Source organism: Semicossyphus pulcher, unplaced genomic scaffold, assembly GCF_022749685.1.
Source record: "Semicossyphus pulcher isolate SPU_LCO1_2020_fin unplaced genomic scaffold, fSemPul1.0.p SCAF_6, whole genome shotgun sequence".
In the NCBI taxonomy this organism is placed as follows: Eukaryota; Metazoa; Chordata; class Actinopteri; order Labriformes; family Labridae; genus Semicossyphus; species Semicossyphus pulcher.
In genome coordinates this window covers 28,344,240-28,367,629 of record NW_027211737.1, presented here as the reverse complement: position 1 = coordinate 28,367,629, position 23,390 = coordinate 28,344,240, and the positions used below count along the sequence as shown (strand labels likewise).

General features: G+C 41.6%; 1 protein-coding gene across 1 annotated transcript; it reads right to left on the bottom strand.

The window, feature by feature from the left end:
- Nucleotides 1-5,630: 5,630 nt before the first annotated feature.
- Nucleotides 5,631-22,137, bottom strand: cdca2 (cell division cycle associated 2). The gene is made up of 14 exons (XM_069683550.1): nucleotides 21,945-22,137; nucleotides 21,174-21,310; nucleotides 17,862-18,027; nucleotides 17,382-17,530; nucleotides 16,795-16,926; nucleotides 15,676-15,805; nucleotides 13,473-13,801; nucleotides 13,132-13,183; nucleotides 12,952-13,026; nucleotides 10,996-11,135; nucleotides 10,743-10,808; nucleotides 10,429-10,500; nucleotides 6,763-6,922; nucleotides 5,631-6,585 (listed from the first exon to the last, which is right to left on the bottom strand). The coding sequence occupies exons 1-14, from the start codon at nucleotides 22,135-22,137 to the stop codon at nucleotides 5,654-5,656; spliced, it is 2,733 nt and encodes a 910-aa protein (XP_069539651.1). The 3' UTR covers nucleotides 5,631-5,653.
- Between the last annotated feature and the right edge of the window lie 1,253 nt (nucleotides 22,138-23,390).

The window sequence follows — 23,390 nt, the reverse complement described above, 5'->3', positions numbered from 1 at the left end:
CTGGGCAGCTCTCGCTCTCTCTCTGTCCATCTTTAGATGCAGCATCACATGTGTCTTCAGATAAAGGATGGGACTGCTCCTAGATTTCATTATACTCAGATTCTTCTTTTCCATGAGAAGAAGAAGAGCTCCTTCCAGACCTTACTGTTTTATTTACCCTTATAAGGATACATATATCATTGTCCAATTCCCAGGGATGCGCGATATTGGATCTTTTGTCGACATGCCGATGTTTTCCAACCCTTTTTGCAGAATTCAATACTAATAACATAGGCACAGATTCTTGAGATGGGCGACTAAATTTGTAGCGTTGAATGAATGAGATTTGGCCTCTCCTCGCATGGCTGATGCTGAGCGACCATTGCAACCTTGCTGTCCATTTCAGAAACTTTGAAAAACTGCATCTTGCATCTTGCGCCCTTCTTCATGCTTGATGGAAGAGGCGTGGTGCAGACAGTGCGCACGCTCACTCACACCGAGTTATTATCGTTGCATTACGTCAAGCTTTTTTAGGGAGTCATCGAGCATTAAAGCATAATTAAAGCGTTTATTTTATCGGTCAGGCCATTATCTGGAGATGCTGATAATATCGTGCATCTCTACAAATTATACATGTTGCATTAATTTGCACATACTTTTTTTAATGTATAATTTAGACAGCAGTGAAGATATTTGGTAGCCTCTTTCCTCTGCAGTGTTGTAAGCTCCTTTCTACCGTGAATCCTGTCATTTCCTGAGACAGGATGTTACTAGCTGTCTCCTTTTCCTCCTCTGGTCTCACCCTGCATGTGTGGACAGATAAAGCAGAAAGGTGGAGACAGTGACAGCACTTTGATAAGGCAAATTGAAACACCAAGTATAGTACAATAAATGCACGTGTAAAGAAAATGTAACAGAATCTGACCAAAACGAAGGACTGGAAGTTGGAAGTATGTTGTTCACTCCTCCTTTGGAGAATAAATGTGACAGCACTAAAGCTGTTCTGTAGGCTTAAGGTGAAACACCACCTTACTTTAAGCCTTATGCTTCAGTAACAAAAAGTTCCTCTGAGGCTGTTAGCGGACAAAAAAGTCTGCATCAAAAAACTGCCATAAAATAAACACATATCAGTTTTTTTTGAGTGCACGATTTTATGCTGTAATGGCGATAGGATCAAAAACTGGTGTTATAATGGAAGTAAGTGTCACTTTTACAAGAGTACAATAGGCATATTATAACAGATGAAGTTAAAACTCCATCATTCCATAATATATTTAAATTGCACACCTCTAGTGAGGCGTAAGGGTTATAAGACACTTGCTGCTTTTCCTTTAATCTGCGTACTTGTATTAACAACATGACTCCTGAAAGGCAAAATAAAGTGCATCTCATCCACCGACAGTTTTGGGTGTGGTACGCGTTTGTGGCTAATAAAGTCTTCAGAGGTCGAAGCTCACTTCTTTTTTTTACTCCAGACCACTTACACGTTATTTTCACTTTCATTCTTAAGCAATATCACACTCGAGGTCGCGATGTTGTACTTAACTTCATCACAGGCTATGGCCTCGTGCCGCAGATAATCACAGCCATGATGATATCCAGAACAACATCACGACCCTGAGTGTGATATTGCTTTTACTTTACACATGGCAAATAGTATTAAAAGTATTAATCGACAACAGATTGTTTTTTGTGCCACCAACTGAACTAGTTCCACAATTTAACTGAAACTGGACTGTTGTTGCCAAGCAACCCAAACATTCTCCTGCACTCTGTGTCTACAGGTTACCACTGTTTTCAGTTGTTTTTTTTCTGTAATCTGTAGGTTTTAATTTATCATCAGCCAGTGAAAAAAGAGTGTGTGACTCAGAGGTACCAGCCTGATTAATGTAGACATACACGGTCTGCTGGGATGTTAATTAACAGTATTCAGAACACCTGGCTGAGGTGGAGTGATACACAGAGTGAAAAGTCCCTGTGATGTTGTTCTCTGTATCGCCGCTCATGGAATGCCTCTTATCCAATCAGATTACTTTGTCGGAACTAACTGTTGTTGTCGTCCGACCCAGCTAACGCTGACTCGAGTGACATCACTTGAGGACATTTAACAGATTACGACAGCTCACTCTGTTACAGCAACATAACTGTTCGAGACCTGAAACCATCTTTTCTCCTTTAATGTGATTTCAGTATTGCACTGGATACAGGTTTACGTGAGGCGTCTCAGATGCAGTTTCACCTGAAGAAAAAAAAGACCATTAATAGAGGCATGGCATTTAGATTGGGGCTTTATTACGCTTGTAAACTTATCAATAAATCGCTTCTACTATCATAAATAAGCCACCCAGAGTTTGACAAACAAATTGCTTTTACTTGCTACACGGTTTCGGATTGCTTATTGATTCAAGTAAAAGTACATTGTGGTAGTGAGAGTGCTTACATCCTAATACATATTAAACAAATCTATTTCCCAGTGACCTATGTAGCCTTTTTAAAAATTAAGCACTGAAACTGAACACCGCTCTGTCTGAGACGATTGTGTGCAGAGGCAGCTGTTTGGAGCAGGTCTGAGCCAGCCACAGCTGCAGCACACAGACACACTGGGACAAGAAAACCAAACTGCGAGTAGCTCGAGGGTCTCTTGTTGTTGTCCTGCCTTTGTTTGTTGCCCTCCTCCTGCTGTCTGTAGCTCCATAGGAGAGCGGCGCAGGGCTTAGAGAGCGCGCCTCGGAGCATCAATAACAGAGGCTCACAGCATCGAGCACAGAAAGGACCCAGGCAGCGGGACAACTTAATACCATTCAGCTACTAATTAACTAATTGAAAGACCAAAGTCTCTAAATCTGGAAGTACAAATAACTGATTATGGCTCTCTGTGTGTGTACAGAAAGTGCTCATCCGTTTTAAAATGAGCCGTAAAATCAAGTGTACAGTGAGTGTGAAATCTTGTGGCTCAGCGTCGTGTTTGTCAATGAGATCAATGCTCTCTTATTACTGACAGCAACAAGGGCCCCATAAAGGCCTGATTTATTGTCTCCTAAACTCTTTTATTGGTGTGCAGGGCTGTAGGTGGTGAGTCAGGCTCATAAGGTCAATCACATGAAGCTGTAAAATGAGATGTAACCCACATTCATAAGGAGCCCTGAGAAGAGGAGGACAGGGGAAGAGGGTAAAGATATAGAGCCGGGGAGATTCAGCGCAAAGAAATGGACTCCATTTTTGTGAGTCCTCCTCTCCAGCTGTCAGCCCGCTCCCCGTCCCATGGGGGGTTGCCACGGTGACAGGAGGCCACATGTCTTGGGGGCGTCGTTTTGGTCAAAGGACCCCATTGTTCTTGTGTTAAGCCGTCTTCACTATGCCCGTCTGCCAGGGACAGGGGCTTCGGCTTCACACCCTCTCTCTCTCTTACACACACACACACACACACACACACACACACACACTCTCTCTCAGACACAGAACCCCCTCCTCCTCTTCCTCCTCCACCCACTTGTATAGAGGTGCAGCAGTTTGGCTGTGCACCCACACACAATAAAATCAACCCATTCACAAAGACGCTCCCAGTTACAAGTTTTAAAATCAGACGCCAGGTCATCATGTGAGCACATGATGAAATGGAGGAAAAAAGGAAACAAACACGAGCATTGAGTGATTCTTGCTCAGCAGTTGGACTCAACAAAAACTCCTTTGACTTGAATGAGAGTGCATCCACTTTATTATTTCCGCTACTGATGATAAAATCATAAAATCATAAAATCATTTCCTGTGATTTATTTAGACTCCTAAACAAGTTGAGAGATAAATAACTGCGGGCTGCAGCGCCTCAGGTCCACCACCAGATGGCACTGTAGTTCCACTGCAGCCAGCCTGACTTGTATTACTTGCTATATGAGTCTGTCCATTTGTCTTCCAGCGGGGATACAGAGGGGACCTTGGCACACGCTGGAAGTCAGAACCCTCTGGTGTCCTTCAGCCAAGTGACTCTGACTGGATGTAAAAGGAGGGAGTCAATTACCCCGTGATGGATAGATTACAGTCATGCATCATTCTGGGAGCCAATTCTCCTATGTGAACTGAATTTGAAACTCAATTTGTTACTGCTCTCTCCATTTCGTCGTGACAGATGGATGGAGACGGTGGAGAGGAGCTCATTTGAATCTGTGACTGCTGGAATCTGAGGTTAGAGGTCAATTTACTTCCAGAGATTTGGCTGTGTTCAAAATGAAGATCAGAATGGTAATTTATGTAGCGACGCATTCGGTTATAGCAAAGAGGTCCCGGTTTACGCGAGAGGAAAGCTGAAGTGCTCCAACTGAACTGGCCACACAGCTGGAACATCACATTTGTGGAGAGACTGGCGGTATTATTACGTGGATGAATTTACTTTCAAATGAGTCCAAATCATCTGGTAAAATGAACACAATTTGATCTAATGAAGTGTGCTTACATGCACCCAAAGCATTTAATCACAACTGCTGCCTGAGAAGGTACAATCCAACATTTCAGGAAACTCATTTAAAACATTCCAACTTAATACTTATTGATGCAATGTACAAGACAATCTTAATCGGCCTGGCTATGACTATTAATAAACAGGGTATTAAAAGCATCTATTAAAAAAGCTCAGATAAGGCAATGTTCAGTATTTTTAAACCTGGGCCCCAGTTGTACAAATTTGGGTGTCGAAATGACTCAAAGGAACAAAAACTTTCAGAATCAGTCCAGTGGGTAGCCTCCGCCGTAGCCGCGATACGGACAGGGGCAATTGCGCCCCATCAAAGTGCGTCCACTAAAAGTGCTTGTTTTTGCCACTGACAGGCGCACAAAAAGGATCTTACTCTTTAGAAAAAGGACGATCTTTGTACGGATCATTTCTGTAAACACCTGGAGTAACAATCTGAGCCCGTCAGTGGTTAAGACAAGCACTTTTAGTGGACGTACTTTGATCGGCCGCAATGGCCCTGGTGGATTCTATTCAGCCATTGCGGCCGTATTGTGGCTATGGCTGCAGGACCGATCCCAAAAGTTTTTGTTCCTATGAGTCATTTTGACACCCAAAAAAAAACCAAACTTCTGCTTTAAGGGGACGTCTTGTGGACATTCTCCTTTCAGTTTAGATCGAAGAAAAAAAACCCTGAAAACACTCCAAAAAACTCCAAATAAACAGATTTGTCGGAGCATATTAATTTGATTTCTATGAGTAAGACACGTTTTCTCCCAACGTTACCATTCCCTTATTACAGCCCCTCCCCTGTCCTGCCTGACCGATGGGGAATGCAGCACGGCAATCTTCATCTACCCACAAAGAGTAGATATTGACTCGGAGGAGCTCGATCCAGTGACTTTGGAGAGTGAGACTGAAGACGCTCTGTGATTACCAGCTGAGTGGTTGGATATTGATCAGGAGGTGGTCAGCAGAGATGATTAGGCTCTCAGCATATTGACCGGCTTGGTTAACGGAGGGAAACTGGCTACAAATTACTGGTCAGCTCTAATAATTCACAGGGAGCAAAAGCATCAATGTGTCAGCTAACATAAAACAATCAGTCTGTTCTTTGGAAAATCATTCCTTTTTAATTTGAACAAAACAAAGAAGGGATGTATGAAGGTGTCCCGCATTAAACTCAGTTCATTCAAGTGTGCTTACGGTGTCCCATGTGGTGATTTTAAAGTCTCATGAAGCGTTGTCCTGAGTCTCCTCAGGGTCTGAGGGTTGGACAGGTAGAGCAGCACTGAGCCGGCGGCCCCTGGCCCTCCTGCGGGACTCTTTAACAGAGTCAGGGGAGGTCCAGGGCTGCCAGGCAAGACCTGCACTGTTGCCGGTGTTCTGGTTCCTCAGGCTGCGGCGGACTGAACGCTGCCCCCTAGTGGCCACGGGTTTGAACACATCTTCAAAGTTAAAGTCAGCCTGCCAGGGTGCCAGGTCAAGCTTGGGTACTTCTTCCTCTTCCTGGCTGTCAGAGCTCGACCTGCTGCTGTGTTCCTGCTGGAGGGCTGCTTGGTCACCCTGTCCTGACTCCTCCACGTCACGGCTCATTTGATGCTCCTCTGCCTGGTTTCCCTGCTCTTGTAGGACTGAGCTGTATATAGAGCACCTCCTGCCCCGCTTGTATTTTCTCTGTGCTACCTCTGTTGGCAGACTCACAGTGTTGTTGGAATCGTCACCTGAAGGTGGGCTGCCTGAGGTGGGAGCATCCAGACTGCCATGAGATTCTAATTTTCCCTCCGAGTCTGTGCAGGATGTACCTGCAGAAGTCTGGGCGTTAAGTTCAGTGTCAGCTTCTTCCTGTTCAGGTTCAGCGTGGCTAACTGGGGTTTCCTCTGATGCCTCAAGGTTTGTAGTGGTTTGGTCCTCACAGTTCTCCTCTTTCCCTCCTCTTGTGTGGTTCAGAGTCTCCTCACTGAGACTAGGAACCATCTCCTCCACAGCACTGACCTTGATCTTCTTCGGTCCTCTTCCTCTGACTTTCGTCCCCGACAGCCTCCTGCCTCTCCCTTTGACGATTTCTTTACTGGAGTTTAGAGATGTGACGGTATCTTCAGAAGGATTTTCCAAGGTGTTCGACAAAGTGACCTCAGGGTTTAAATGTGTCTCATGATTTGGGGCTGTTGGGAGAAAATAGGATGAAACAGGAAATTAGAAACAAGCTTCTAAGGTTTCAAGAAACAAAAATAAATGTTGTGATTTACAACCGTAGATTAAGTATGGTATTAGTTATGGAAAAATTAGCTATAATTAACTATAACCTACAACAAGATAAGACTAGTTATTGCATGATTTACCTGTGCAGCTCGTAGAGGGAGTCTGCTGCGCTGCTGGGGACTGGCTGATGGACAGACTCTCAGTGATGGGGCTCAGGGTGGGGTCCTTTGAGGCGTATGCCCGAGAGCCGTATAGGGAGCGGTCCACGCCCCTGTTCCACCGACGTGCTGCTGTGGTCACCTGTGGAAAAACCATCTGCATTGTTACAGTTGTTTTTTACTGACATTTTAATGTCAAATTAAATTTGTGGTTGTCAGTTACCCCCTATGATTATTTCTTGTACATCTCGTCAGTTCAACACGGATTGATTTTCACAGATTCTAACTCTACAGCAAATACACAATGTGAGGGGTTGTGGATAACCGCATAAATTCATACTAATTATATTAACAAAAAGTAATGAAAACAGCACAAAGCAAACATTTTAAAAACATTTCTAATTGAAGCTTTGACTTGTTTGTAGTTGCTATGGTGATTTTACATGACAGATGAAATGGCGGTTATTCCCCTGTCCTGACTCTGTTGTATTTTCTTTATATGTTTTAAGACCCCCTCCACTGTAAATCCAGTGTTTAACCTTGTAAACGTCTCCATGTGGTGTTCTTCATGTGCTACAAGACATATCAGGGACAACATGAGCAGTCATCTCCATGGCTGGGCCTGTCTGCTTTTAAACTGCAGTGTACCGAGGACAGGCTGAACAACACGTTTTCAGATTGGCAGGTTTGAGACGACACAAACCTAAGGAGCCAATCCGGTTAATGGGCGGGGTGATCGGGAGTGTCGCTATGCATATCATTATGTGCAACCTATGGCGATGTGCGAGCCAGCTGTAACCATCATCGTAATTTTTACAAATTGTAATGTTAACACTACTAAATTTCAAGCTAGCTAAGTTTCAACAAGTGGCCACTAAATGACGGCAGAGTCACGTTTTGTTTTCGCGACAAGGGGACGGTAGGAAATTTGCATAGTGGGCGGGGCCTATGCAGATTGGGGATTTTTTTATGAGGGAGAAGGATGAGATGCCTTGTGAGGATTTTTACAAGGTAATTAAACATATTTTGCAGAAAAACATGACTGGAGCTGGTGTTTAATACTGTACATGAAGATAAACCCTTTCAGATTTCCCTTTTCCTTTTTGAGTTCCTTTCTGACCTTGTACTTTTCAAAATATTCACTCTCTACTTTAATTGAATTTCATCAGCTCAGCCCATATTGTGCAGAGTGAAATAGCTGAAATGAAACTTCATTTTCTAACCTAGTTTGGCAAAAAAAAGAAAATCACAAACCTGCCACACAAAAGGCTCAATAAATGGACTGTTGTAATATGAGCTCCAGTAAGTATAGCTGCAACTGTCTATAATTGCAGACTGTCTTTAAAGTAAGTTTAATGCATTGGGGGAAAAGTCAACTGTTCATATGGATTATCCCATTTGTTCATCAGGTCCAACTGTTTCTAAAGAATCAATCTAGTGATGTTCTCTGTTCCTCCCATCACAAAGATACAATAAGACCACAACCCAGACATATAATAACAAAGTTTGTGGGTGCATCCAAAGCCTGAATGTTGTTGTTGTTTTTGTTGTAACAAGAACATATGTAGCTTAGCAAAAGTTCAAGCAGGAAGACTGTTCTCATTCATTCATTCATCATTAACTTCATTCATACTACACTCTCTCTTTCCCCCCTCCGTTCCTGTTTCGCGATCAGCTGATTATGGGCGTTCCCATTTAAGCATTAACCAACCAGAGTTAGACACGACGTCTGTGAACCAATCATCTTACTGCTGTCAAACTTTAAATCTGCTCCTCTCTCTTCCGCAGTCTGCTCATCGTTTCAGACGATTATTGCGACCCTCCTCCACCCCAGTCACCTCCATCCTTTTCATCAGTGTCCAGTCAGCTCAGCTCATCCTGCATCCTCTCTTCACCATCATCACCACCACCAGTGTCTAGACTCCATCGGGGGGGTATCCTATCCTGCTCTCAGCCTCTACACCCCTCCAGCACACGATGACATCACGATGGAGTCTAATCGCCAAAGACTTTGCACATTTCATTTCAACTTGTAAATAAATAATTGTTCAAACGTATTAAGTCTCTCCTGATTGAAATGTTATCTGCCTGTCTCTATCCTGCATCTCCCTCTGTCCCACGTTTCAGCCCATCCAGTCGAGGACGATGGCTGTTCAACATGAGCCTGGTTCTGCTTGAGGGTTTTTTCTGGCAGTGCCAAATGTTGCTGCTTTGGTTATGATTTGTCGCTATACAAATAACAATCGATTGATACATCCCATTTCTGTTGGGATAAAACTATTGATCCTCCTGTTGTCTGAAACTATTGATACATATCAATGAGCCACACTGTAGTTACTAGGTCACATGTTCCTTCATTATGATGATCATGGGCCCTGTAGCTTTTCAGTTGATCCCACATACACCATTCTTTTTAGTGTAAAAAGTGCTGCATAAAGTGTTAGATGTTATGCTCCTTCAAACTATAATTCTCTTGAGTATAAGAAAAAACATCCTGTTTTCCAAACACTTGAAGCTATATTTTTTTACTTGTTTTTGAAGCTCAGGAGACAGGGATGGCAAGTCAGAGAGTGTTCAAAATAAAACATTGTTGGTTTGGTCTTTTCATGGGATTTGTTGACAATGTTCGACTTCTTGACTTTTAAGAATTGTATGATTATAACAACACCAAGGGTATGGAACCCTTACAGGAGAAAAGGTACTTCTGGGAATACCTTCAGGGTTTGGAACCATAGACTGTATAAAAAGATGGACGACATGACAGCTCCCTAAAAGTGAAGCCAAAACAATTTGAGCGCCCCCTGCTGACTGGCTGCAGTACAGGTCATAAAGCCCGCCAGCCCCAACCACAGGGGCTATTTTGGCATCACTTTTATACAATGGGAGCAGATGGAGATGCGTCGTCCATCTATATATACCAGGGGTGACCAACCCTGCTCCTGGAGGGCTACCTTCCTGCATGTTTTAGGTTTCTCCGCGCTCTAACACACCTGATTCTAATGTTTCGCTTGTTACCAATCCCCACTTCAGTTGGTTGATAACGAGCAGATCAAGTTTAACTGACGAGTAAAAAGGTGTTTCTAATACTTAACGTGTTAGAAAGCGTCCTTCAGGAAGTAAGCATATACTGTTGTGGTATTTGGAACAGACCTTAACTTATATTTTAATCTATATTTTGTTTTTTTAATCTATTTTTTGCTTTGTGTCACATTTCTTGCTCTGTTTTTAACTGTGTACAGCATTTTATAAATTGCTTTATGTTTGAATGGTGCTCTATAAATAAACTTGCCTTGCCTATGACAAAACAGAGTCCAACCTTCTCTATAACTATATAGGTAATAATAAACCAGTGAAAAAAACAGTGCCTTTTACCATTATTTGTGACAAGAGTGGAAGGTTTTCACTCATCCAAAACCATTCTTGAATCAATTTAAGATTTGAATTCCCATCATTTGTTCCCCTCTGGGGAGAAGACACTGGGGCGTACAAACAGACAAACACAGTTCTTTTCCCCAACTCAACCAAAGCAAATTATGGTTAGATAGTGCAGCTCTCAGCTCCACAACTGCCTCCCTGAAAGAACTGCCTGCAGATCCTTCAGTGTAGAGGTGTAAAGAGAAATCAAACGAGCAGACTCAGGCAGCTCACCTTCATCTTCCCAGAGGCCGACTTGGCAGCGGAGCGCGTCGACCTCTTCACAGGTTCGCTCTCCTCCGGCAGCTGAGGGAACACGGAGTTGGCGTGAGTGTACGTTAGATAGACTGTCTCTCTGCCACGCTCTCTCTCACAGACATTAAGTGGATACCCTCCAACGTGATTAAGTTCACATCCAGTGGAATTAAACAGTAGATTAGATGGGAGCATGTTATGACCCCTAAATTATTAAAAAGGCAATCTCATCGGGTACATGGAGATTTCTACAAGTGAGATCAAGCTGAAAGCAGCGCGTGGTAATAGCAGACCTCTCTCTTTCGACTGCTGGAGCGAGCAGGAGCTTCACTGGAAGATTCTCGCTTTGGTCCTGGTTGCTGTAGAACAGATTCAGAAGATTTAGGTGTATGAAATGGAAATTTCACAGTACGGGAATCTATATGAAAGTTATAATTAATCAGGCAATAGCAACAGAAACTCACTGAGTGCATTTGTAACACAGTGTCCAAAATGATTACCAAAGAAAGAAGATAAAAACAAAATAAAGATATAATTCTGGCGGACCTTTCTCCTTCTGCTTCTGGATTCAACAACTTCAACATCTGCTTCAAGCTGCTTCTCCTTCTCTGGCAGGGACGTGGGCTCTTCTGAGACATTCACCTGAGAGGCTTCGCTGGGCTCAGGCTCGGGCTCAGGCTCAGGCTCTGAAGAAAAAAAAACAGCAGCATTACAGATGAGATGGCAACTTTCTTATTCCAACTGTAGCCAATATATACACATCGATTAGCATTGTGAAGGGCAACCAAAAGTAACTATGTTATATTCTCTCTGAACACGCTGCCTACTTTTTAAAACTTTCTATTCTCCCAGGCGCACGAATAGTTACTCTGTGTGTTTATGTGAACACGTGTGAGGTTGGTTGTATGTGCGCCTGTTTTACTCGGTTTGTATTTGATTTTCTTCATGTTTTTGGTGCTTGATTGCTATCTGGTGTTTCTGATGATATTTCTTTATCTTATTCATGATTGTGGAAGCGATCGTTAATTATTGTATACCTAGGTTTTTAACACCAATGTCATCTCTGTTTACAGATTCTTCAGAGAAATGTAGAATCTGTAGGCAGGGACGTAGTTCTGGTTTCCGTTTGTACTACACTTGTCCGAGTAATATTGACCAATCATGAATCAGCATGCTGCGGTGTATGGGAATTTAATGCGCCGTAGTGACATCCCATTTCCCGACTTCCTCGAATGCATCAGAAATGATCTGACCTCCATTCAACAAACGAGCATTTTAAAAGTAGTTTTCTTCTCCTCGTGTGAACAGACCTGACGAAGCTTCATTTTTACTTTTTACAAATCTGCATAATGATGCAGAAATTTTGGCAAAGGTAAGACCCGTTAATTAAAGTAAATCACAAGAAAAACGGGATCTTTTTCTGTAACAATGCAGCACGCGGAAAAGTAAAGTGTTTATCACTAACTGCCGGCTACATGCCCCGGCATGTTCACCGTTGGCCCCAGAGGCTCATCGTCAGACTATAGCCAATGGGATCCGAGATTGCCACCGATTTAAAGCACACTGAGCTTATCTGTATTGAAATTTGCTTTAGAAATAAAATTGCTATTGCTATTTCACAGGACCACCCTAACCCTAAGGTCCTGTACTTTACTTTGATGCTTGAAAACATTAGTTTAATATATCATTTTGACCTTTCTCATGTTTACCCCTTTTAAGACTTGTACACTATCAAAGGGCTCAGTTTCCAAATTCGACTTAAAGGAGAAATTCGCCCCTGGAAAAAAGCCACTGTCAGTCAAAGCTGGTGTTCTATATTTGAAATTAGCGCCATAGCTGTGGAGAAAGTTGTACAAACAGCTCATGGTTTCGTCCATTCTACATGCCTACAACACCCAGCGTGCATTGCGCCCCTCCCTCTGAAAGGAGCGGCCCAGCCAGAGACGCTGGAGTGAAATAATACTGTTTCGCTGCAGGCAATGGCTCAGAGCGGTACATAATCCGAAATCCGAGAGAATATACCGGTGGATCATCTAAAATATCTTCGCGTCTGCAGTCTACGGTGTGTGGTTTTTTCCAACTTAACACTGCAGACATCAGAGGCGGCCGTTCTAGATTGAGGAAGTGTAGTTTAGCGAGCTCCCTGGCCTCTGCCAGATGACGCGTGTTACGTAGTCTAGCGGAGGTTTTCTCGGGCCCATTGGAGAAGTGGATAGCGTCCTCCAAAGGCACAGAGCGAAACTGCATTTTTTTCCTACCATAATAGCATTAGCTCCACATATTAGCATGATAGGACTGAGGTTGAAAATCAGCGAACTGGTCCTTTAAAACTGAGAATGCAGAGCAGTCTAAGAAACTAAACTTGCATTTCTGTTTACTGTTATAGCCACATACAATTCATGTGACAGGAGTCAAGGGGAAGCTCAGAGAACAGGATGAATAAAGACATTAAGTTAAGTGACAATGATGGGGGAAAAGGGGAGAAGAATGACAGCAGCTCACCTGTCACAATCTGAGGAAGACACTCCTCATGGAACGCAACGTTTAAATTCAAAGGCTGGACGTCCAACGTGCACTCTGAAAATGCAGCAAATGGAATAAGAGCTTTAAGCATTACAGAGTTTTATTCTTTTAGAGACTAAAAGCTTGAACCCTGAGACTGAATAAACTGTAATAACCAACCTGTGTCAGCTGTCACTGCAGAGTCCATCTCCTCCATTGAAGGGAAAACAAGCTGAGGCCAGAAAATAAAGAAAACTGTTCATTAAAACTATTAAAAATCATATCTTCAGAATTTTACTCGTTTATAATTTACATGTATAATATTAGGGAAAAACATTACCCGTGGCAAAATGAAAACTAAACTGAGTATCATATTTACGTGTACTGATATTAAAGAAAAAGCACGAGTTGTTTGTGGAGATCTAAGACGCTTGCAGCTGATAGCAATCTGGATGATCAAGTTATTTCACTGTAAATGTTCAATATTGTAACTATTAATTTATGACATGCATCTTGTCTACCTTTCCATTCTGGTCTTCCCTGTCCTCCCCCACAGACGGGGTTCTGCGGTTGCGAGGTATTGCGAGTGTAGGTGAGGCTCCAAACACAGTGGGACTGCTGAGGTCCGGCTGAGCCTTTGGTGTTTTGGATTCACTTCCTTGTGGTGTCTTTAGCAATGAGCGCAGCCGTAAGCTCCCGCCTGGTGTTTGTGCTCGGGCTGGCATGCCCCCCTTCTGTAACGGGGTGCTGGGGGGCAGGTTCTTATCAAAGAACTCAGGGGAGAGCGGACCTCCGAAGTGGACCCTCCTTTTCTTCTTGACCGTGGACGTTCCAGTGGCGTCACCTTCTCCTTCAAAGGCAGGAAGAAGCGTGATTTACAAATAAGCCATTTAAATTTTGTTTCACTTATTACATAATGTATGAAAAGAAGAAAAGCTGCTTTGCTATAATCTCTTAGATTAAACACATGGTTCATAGAGTCTTATTTGGTAAAACCCTCAACATCAAAAGGAAAGAAACAGCCCATTACCATATTTATAATTCAGTGTGCCTGCAAGTTAAGTCAACAGATTTAAGGTTTTCAAATGTTTTAATGCCAATCACACAAGAAAAAAGTCAAAGAAACAGAAAGCTTTTCACTTTGTCAAGGTCTGTGGTATTATTATTGGGACATTTACATTTGCTTATGGAAGCGCAGGTCTTGTTGCTGATCCCTACATCGCACATGTTTACAGCCTGATACAAAAAAAACTGTTTTGTCATAAAAAGCTACCCAGTGAGCATCAACCGGGATTTCAATGTTGATTCGTTTGAAAACAGGGTGAAATCAATTCTAAATGTCTAAGACCGAATTTCAACCTTTTTTTCCAACCGGCTAAAATACGGTTACGACATCAACATGTCAGAAACACATTTTTGTAAGTTTGTTCATGTTAACAATGAAAGGGTGACGAAAGCGATGATTGTAGCGGCATTTCTCCAAAATCCTTTTGCGCAGTTGGTGAGATCCCGTCTACACAAGGAAGTTATTTAAATGCATTTTATTTTTCATGCAAAAATAAAAAACATTGCGCTTTATGGGTTGTGTAAGTTAACAAGAAGGTTCAGAGACATCGTAAAGGGAGCCGTTTTCTCCACAGAAGAACAAAGCAGACTGCTCATGCTCAGGTACTCTGGCTGTGCAGCTCTGACAGTGAAGGCAGAACGATCCCTGGATGCTGACACAGTTCATTAATACCTAACGGACACGTGATTCACAAGAGAATTCTGTAGCCGACAGGTTTGAGTGCTTGGCTTCAATGCAGCTGTTGCGGGATCAAATCCAGGTCAACGAAAAGAGACAAGGAAAAAAATGACTGTCCAGCCATCTGTCAGTAAATAAATCCAAGGTGTGGAGAGGCAGTCAACAGGCATCCGAGGCACTCTGGTGTAGAATAAAAATCCTTTAATATAACATGGATTAAGTCAGTGCGTTTCAACTCAGCAGAGTCTTCATCTGGACATAAATTAAAAAAGCTGCCAGGTGCAGCAATTTAACCCTGATCAAGTCATGTGACACAGGTCACATGGCGTGAATTTGTTTTTTCAGAAGTAACTAAACATAAGGGATGAAAAGGCTCACTGACAAAAAGAAACTGTCCAAATGAGAGAAAACACCATATGCCAAAGAAAATAAGGTATAAAACATGAATGTCAATGTAACCAGGGCAACCCATTTTGCAAAAAAAACTCATTCACACATTGTGCCGGGCGAGCAATAAGCAAGTCAGCTACTTCTACAGTCTGAAAAATAAACAATTGCAGTAAATCAACATCCCAAATGGAATCTCATTCTGTGGGAAACACGAAGTTAAACTAGCTCATTCACCAGCTAATGAATTAGCCACAGACACAGACTGTTCAGCTTTGATAACTTGCTCCACCCCGACGTCCAAATATGGTCACTTCTGGCTCCAGAAAACCAACATGGCGGTGGCCATATTTCGGCTTCATTTACGTAGTCGAGAAAAAAATGGGTTACGTCACGGTGGCTACGTCCATTATTTATACAGTCTATGGCTAAAACACACAGTGTTCTCTTCTCTGAATTTACAACACTGACTTCTCTCCTGGTATGCAGACAGGATATACTGCATCAAGCCCAGCTCCATATACAAAGCCTCAAAGGCTGAGATAAACCGAGATAAAAGGCCAGTTTCTGTTGCATGGCCACTGCGTGTTTACCTGTTGGCTTCATCTCCAGCAGAGAAGGGAAAAAGGGGCTGTGGAGGGAGGATGCCGGCTGGGCTGGTGAAGCGGCTTCAGGATCATCAGGTGGTGTTTGGCGGGGGCTTTGGAGTTCAAACACACCGTCCTGTTGAGAGAAAATAGATGAGAGACCCCGTTCTGTTGGACTGCAGTTCAAGGAACTTCAAAGAACAGGCTGTTAAGTAAGAATGATAATATCAGTTTATCTGATATTAGTCTCCATTTTTCAACAAAAAATCAGCAAGAATTCTGAGTGTGAAATTATGAAATCAATGTTTCTAATCGGCTCACAATAACAATCCTTTATATTTCTCTCATGGCAAAATTAGAAACTATTTGTTGACAAGAAAATGATGTTGGTTTGCAAAATATAATTTTGACACTTTAAACAACAATAGCTTTGAATAACTGCTGTCGGCACAGAGCTAAGGGACAAAAACTACTTTTATCATGGCTACTTTATGACAAAAGCCTAAGTTAGAATTAGCTGTAGCATAACACAAAAGGTAGAAAAGCAGATTTGAAAAGTCAGGCAATTAAAACTAGATTGAAGTAAGAACAGGGGTGTAGGATTGGGGGGAAAAAACTGCAGGAGAGTACCTTAAATTACATTTCTAAAAATGTAGCTTTCTCTCTATTTACCTGCAGGACCAGACATGTTAAGGAATTCCTTGGTTTGTCTGTGCTCTAAAGCAGGGCAACACCATCATGAGTCTGCCTGGATGTCACCTGCTGATTGGCTGCTGTTGCATATGATAACTGCTTGGTATCATATGGAGACAAACGTGTGCTTTACTGAGCCTGTAGGTGAAACCATTACGCGTTTCATTTAGACATTTTTGCTTGACTTTTTGGCACTTCAAATAAGTCTGCTTGAAGTTTGACTGAATCTGGTCGCACTTTAAATTCCACCACAGGTCTTTTCTGGTTTTAGCTGTTTTTTTGAATAATGGAAATGTCCTACTGTTTCTCAAATGGAGTGAACACAGCGGGGAGCCATGTGTGTCAAAGCAGAATCTCTGAACGTCTGCATGAGTTGCTCTATGATTCATTTGTGTGCACACGGGTGTGTTGTCGTCTGGATTAAGACCGTACCTGCAGGTTCTTAGGAGGGGAACCGGCATAAACAAGAACTTGGGATGCACACACAGCTTCTGCCTCTTCCACTGTCTCCCTGGACGGCAGTGGTCCTTCTGTCACAACTGGTGTTACTGGTTTTTCTTCCTCCTGCGGATATGATTAAGGAATTCCCACAGCTTTAATTCTCTTGCACAGCACCACATCGGCAAAAACACAACTAGCAAAGACACAGAAGATAGAAATGTTCCAAACTGCTGTTTTTTGAGCTTACAAGGAAACAGAAAACTTTAAAGTTGATGTTACACTTTAAAGTTTACAAGTAGGAGTGCCGAGTATAAAAACCAAAGACAAAAAAGATGCAATGATAAATAAATAAAACCCAACACACAGCACTTAAATCAAATTTGGTTTGCTTGAGAGTGCTTGTTTTTCTCCTTTTGGATGCTTGTAGTTAAAACATCTTGTGTAGCACTGAGCTCCAGCATTCATAAAGGAGTTAAAAATAATCAGAAGATTCAATGGAAGCCAACTACAGAGAGGGAAAACCTTTTAGTTAAATTATTCACAGCTGTCAAGTAAGTACATGCTCTGAGTGAGTGTACCTTGCGCTCCTTCAAACTGAAGTGGAGGATAGGAGCGCTGGCCTCTCTAATCTCCACCTTGCAGCTTTCTAGGGGGCCTAGGCGCCTCCTCTTGCTGGGTGTCACCACTGGTGGGTGGTTCTCCTTCTCTCTCTCACAGCTGTTCCCATCTGAGGGGGAAAAGGGCACATTATGTAAACATGCAAAAACAAATGGGACTTGGAGACACTTCAGTAAATAAAAATAGACATGTCACATATCAAATAAACATATATTAAACAGCTAATAAAATATTTCTTAAAAAACTGTCCCACTTAAGAAGATGACCAATGTTGGAAGAAATGACTGCTGCATGACTCTGTCAGAGTCGGGCTTAAACTGCGCTATGCATTAATCCGCTGCTTTTGAACACTGCCTGCAGACATCATAAAGAAATCCTACTGGCATGGATCCTCGTAGAGAAATGAAACCATTAATCCTGTGGCAATGAGGCCGCCTCACCAGACAGATAATCTCTTGTCTTGATGCATCCTCCAGTGTTGCTGTCCTGCTTTGGCATTGGATCACAGTCCTCATTCTCCTCCACATCCATCAGGTTCTGGAAGGAGGCTATCTTCTGCCTCAGTGAGGAGGCGACCCGGGGTAGGAAGGGGCTACCTTTGACATGCTGAGAGTTGAGAGAGCAAAAACAGAAAAACATATCTGCTCAGTGATGCAGATTGACGGGTCATAGAAATTACACAAGTGGTATTACTGAGAGGTAGCACATCCATCACACAATCCAGGGATGTTATATTTAGATGACACTTAAATCACAGTAAGTCTCGTGCTTAAGAATATTCTATTATATCTATTTATAGTAAAATAATCCTTTCCTTTAAGCGAGATTATGAAATATAACCTTTCATTGTCAGACTCACCTGTGGGCTTGAACATTCTAAGTTTTCCCATCGAAAAAAGTTAGCCAAAGCCCTCAGAAACTTCTTAAACCACCCCATAATGCACCCTTCCCATAATCATTATAAAGTCACTGTTTTCAAAACATGCAGAGTTTTATCAGCACATGGCTTAATGCGTGTTGTGCTTGCAGACTCATGCTGCTGCTTTAAGCTTTTTAGTGCTCATTAACAAGCTATCTTAAGCACTGACAGAGTTAAGATAAAGTATTATGGACGTAGTGTATTTAAAAGATTAATAAATCCAATGAAAATGTATTTAAAGTGCACTTTTCAAAACATAGTCAAATAAAAAAGTGCTTTATGTTGAACCAGGATAAAAATATTTCAGGACTGAGACAAATTAAAAGACAATAAAAAATACAAAATGGAGTAAGATTCCCAAGGATATAAAACAAAGCATCAACAAAAATCACAACATACAAAATGTGTTGAAAATAATAGCTGTTAATAATTGTTTTGAGAAGCGATATCAAAGACGTCCCTGACAGCCAGCAGAGCCTGCCTGAGGGTCCGAGGCTGCGCTCTGACTGAGAGAGGAGCTCATGTTCCTGAATTGTTTTGTCGTGTGGATTTAAGAGAAATTCATATGCATAATTCAAAAGCACAGTGTATTTTTCAGCTAATCGTGATTGTGAATCTAGGCCACTGTGCTGATAAACAATGCGGAAGCAAAGAAAACATTAAGTTACACTCACATTACACTCTTTGTTGGCACAACTAAAAGACGTTAGCAAACAAACAAAGTGTTTTGGTCTGGGATATCCTGGGAATGATGATGGACTGCAGATAAGTCAATTAAAGTGTCAATAATGTTATGCTGCATATAATAAGAGACATCTTTTAAGCAGCCACCTCAGCCCTGCCCTCCAGTTTATGAGCCTTGTTAAATATTGGGTGAGGTATCAACCTCTGTGGGTTTAATAATGTTAGAAAAAGCAGCACGGTAAAATGTAAATGTATTTGACATAGGGTTAAAGCTTTATGACACTGTCACATCGTGGCTTGACCTTTGTCTCCACATTGACCTTGACAAAGGTTGTATCGTGCAGTTGATGTATTTGTGTCATCCTGTGTATTCCATCACACGAGTAATATAATAACAGAGAAGCCCTGAAGGACCCAGCTTACGTTGAAGCAACAGACGTCCTATGTATTGTTTTATTCTACTTAATCAATTGTATTGTCTTTAATATTTTTACTTCCACGATGATCCTTTGAGATAAAAAATACATCTATTTTCTTTCTGATATTTCAACATATATGATAATATATATCAGACCACGTGAATGTATTGGTTGGCCTCTACATTGTATGTTTTACACCTGGTAAGAGGCCACAAAGCTCCAATTGTTTTTCTTTTGACGTTTTTTTTTACATTCATTTTAGGGGGGACATGTCGGGTAACGGACGATACGATACGCAAGACATGGCCCCCGATAACAATAATATCACTATATAGCAATTCTGCAATAAATGATATATTGAAGGCAATCATATAATGATACATGACCATATCTGATGAACTGAGGAATACAAAATGCCCCTAAAAAGGTCAAGTGCAGGATTAATGTCTTTATTTGCTGCAATTGGCGTTAGTTTCACCGAACTTGACACAAACTGAGATAAAACAATGTATGTGTTTTTAGTTAGTCGATTAAATTCACAGAACTATAGACCTGTAAAAACAAAATAGACATTAATTATGACTTTGAATTTGGATTAATGTCTTAAGCGCCACCATGAGGATTCATGAAGTAGTGATGCGGTGGCAGGAAAATTTGTTTAGAGCTCCATTTTTTGGAAATTGAAATGTTAACTGTATACTGATATCGATAACTGTATTGCACGATATGTTGCTGTATCGATATTTCGTCCCACCCCTGTTCATTTTACATACTGGTACCTAAAGCTGTGTACATGACTGAGGTTGTGTGGAAATTCTAAGTTATCTCCTTATAATAATATACTGTACATAACATATGCTAAATAAAATGCTCATCTGGCAGAATGTGTTCTTAAATGCAGTGTTTCTGCCACATTAATTGGCATGTGGTGGGTGACCAAGCTTGAATATTCGGTGCCACAAAAATCCCCTGTACATAAAGTCGCTGCTTTGTTTAACAGCATTTGCCAGAAGTCATTCTGTCATTCAAACGGCACAGTCACAGCGGGAGCTCCATGTTTTTCTGTTCTGCTCTGTTCACTTGCTGCATTAAAATAACGTTGATGCATAAAGCCACTGTCAACACGAACGGTTTCTGACTGTGCTTCGTGGGCTGATCATCTCTGAATACAGCAGCTCAGGTCTGTGTCTGATTCTGGACACAGAACCAGTCATCCAACACAAGCAACTGTGTGTTACATGTGTTTGACAAGTCAGATGTGATAGCCTGTCAGCCATCAGGTCAGAAAATTGTAATTTTACTGAAGCACATGTCAAGTTTTACAGCATGTGCCTAGAGGGGCCTCTGTACACAAAGAACAATACTCTTTTTATCAAGTATTATTCAACATGAGCTGCAGACAGCGGGGAAGGCAGTGCACCCTTCACAGTTAATATTTAATTTACAGTTGTTAACTTAAGTAGCAACACTAATGTGTGTGGATTTGGTGATGGATCCAAAGGGGTCACCTGATCTCAACTTTTCTGCAATCACTTCTGTTGACAGCAAGTTCTGTATGAGTGCTCTCCTGTGAATTTGTACCATACTAGAGAAACACTCTATATAAAAGCCTTACAGACATGTGCAATTGTCAGACATTTGTCAGACTGTGATCTGAACATCGTCTCACACTTTGATTTGTGAGAATGGATGAACAGGTTTGCTCAACTGTGTCTTGAGAAGCATCTCACCTCTGGAGTTTTGAGCGCCGGTGGAGTTTTCATCCTCTGTTGTGCCATGAAGCGGATGAGGGAGTTTGTCTCTGGGGAACCCCGGACACCAACGCTTGACCTCCGTCTCGCCTTCATTTGTGCAAGACGAGACTTATCTAGATCAAGAAGGAGAAAAATCCCAAATGATTGGTGACATACTATACAGGAAATACAAACTGTACCTCAATGTTTTTTTGTCTCTTAATTAATGAATCAGCTGTTCCAAAGAATGCAAACCCTACAGTTAAGGCTGGACAATATGACAATATATATGATTTAAACAATATGTAAATGTCTATTGTTTGCATTTTTCTATATTGTCTCTATTGTGATGTCATAAAAAACAAGCAGCTGACTGCTTTACTGCTATTTATACATCATTTTGACAATGCTTTACATTCTAATCCTTGCATGTGGGAGTGACCTAGGAGCGAACCATAGAGTGAGGCGCGGTTTATTAACATGGACATTAATGTGCAGAAAAGGACTCAGGCTCAGCCCTAGTGAAAACGGAAACTCATTACTTTCTATTTGTAAGTATTTAATTCCACATGGTAAAGCCTATCCAAAAATAGGCTTTATCATGTGGTTATTTCATATCCCAACTCTACCTACAGTATATACAAAGTATATCTTATGGTCTCTACCAGTTGCACACAGCCAAAGAAGTACAAAGTAAACACTTGTGACAATGAAAAGCTTTGTAAATGCCACAGCATTTTAGCTTCAAATAGGAACCACGACTCTCACCTTTGCGGTTTGACAATGTTGCTGGAGTAAAACTCTGAACCGAGATGCCAAACTGACAAGGTGTGAGCTCAGAGAAATTCAGAGGGGCTGAGGTGTCATTTATGATTTGGGCAGAATCCTCTTCTGAGAGGGACAGCATTTTCTCCTTCTGATCTTCCTCAGTGCCAGCAGTGTTCACCTTCAAGGCAGCCATCTGCAGAGAAAATAACACAAGTATTAATTCAACAGCAGCTGAAGCACAAAAACACGTAGAGTGTAAACAGACGTCAACTGGGGACACTCAAGATACGTCAGAACAGACGGCTAATCAGTCACCTATTTTCCTTATTATAATATTGTTTCACATAAAGTGACGATAAAATGAATTCAACATTTTCTACTGACTAAACTCCATGCCGTTTCCATACGGTAGCTTACAGTGCACTTCTGATATGACTGTACCACATTAATGAATACGTTTATTGTTGTTAAACACTACTCTGTCACGAGCTCCTGTCCACGAGACGTTAGCAAACGTTAGCACTAGAAACTAGTACTGTGACAGCAAATATAACACTTACCATTCAAATAAGGGTAAATTATGGGGGTGTCTGCTGTTCAAAAATATATAAAAACGCATATAGACTACAAAAAAGTCCGCTAACATCTAAAATCGTGTACATATAAAAAACAAACGAATAAAAACGAGCCGTGGATAGCGATTCAAATTACCCTCCACAGCAGAAACAGCGGAAGCGCATGGATCCCTCCGCGAAAAAAGTCAGAACGCTACAAACAGTTATACAACTTTAAAAACACTCACTAAACTTATACCACACTATATTATGTGGTTTTACTGCGAAAAATAAAATGTGAATAAAAGTGGCGCACTTTTAAAAAAACGTCTATGGTAAAAACGTGTATCGTTAGGAGGAACTAACTTCCGTATTTTGAAAGGCTAAAAATGCTCCGGAACTCGTTTAATATGAATTCACCAATAGAAATGCCAGACAAGAAACCACGTGATCTCCGAAGGGCCAAACAAAATCTATGAGCAAAATAGAATGACGATAGATAGATAGATACTAGATAGATAGATAGATTATTTTTGAGTGGCTTGACGTAGAAAGAATAAACACCAAAATAAAACAAAAAACCCACCCCTTAAATAACAGCCAAACTCTGTCTTTCATTACAATTTACAGGCTTGACTGATTATTTTGGTGCACTGCAATTTTCCCCATTTAATAGAATTGAAACAGAGCAAACCTGATTCATAGCCCAGATGCACGAATAGCAAACAAAATCCATCATTTTGATGTTCGGGGGTAAAATGTAAAAAAACAAAAAAACAACCTTTTTTTTCTCAGTAATCCAGCTGGACTGGAACGTGCTCCCTTGACTGTGCGGCCCCATCTGCTGTTGGATGTTTTGAAACCAAACAGCTGGAGCTCCACTGCATCCCTC

Coding starts and splice junctions, on each gene's coding strand:
- cdca2 (XM_069683550.1), bottom strand. CDS start 22,137: ATGGCTGCCTTGAAGGTGAACACTGCTGGCACTGAGGAAGATCAGAAG. Junction 16,927..17,381: donor TCAGTTTGAAGGAGCGCAAG/GTACACTCACTC, acceptor TCATATCCGCAG/GAGGAAGAAAAACCAGTAAC. Junction 10,501..10,742: donor CCAGCAGTCGAAAGAGAGAG/GTCTGCTATTAC, acceptor GTGTTCCCTCAG/CTGCCGGAGGAGAGCGAACC.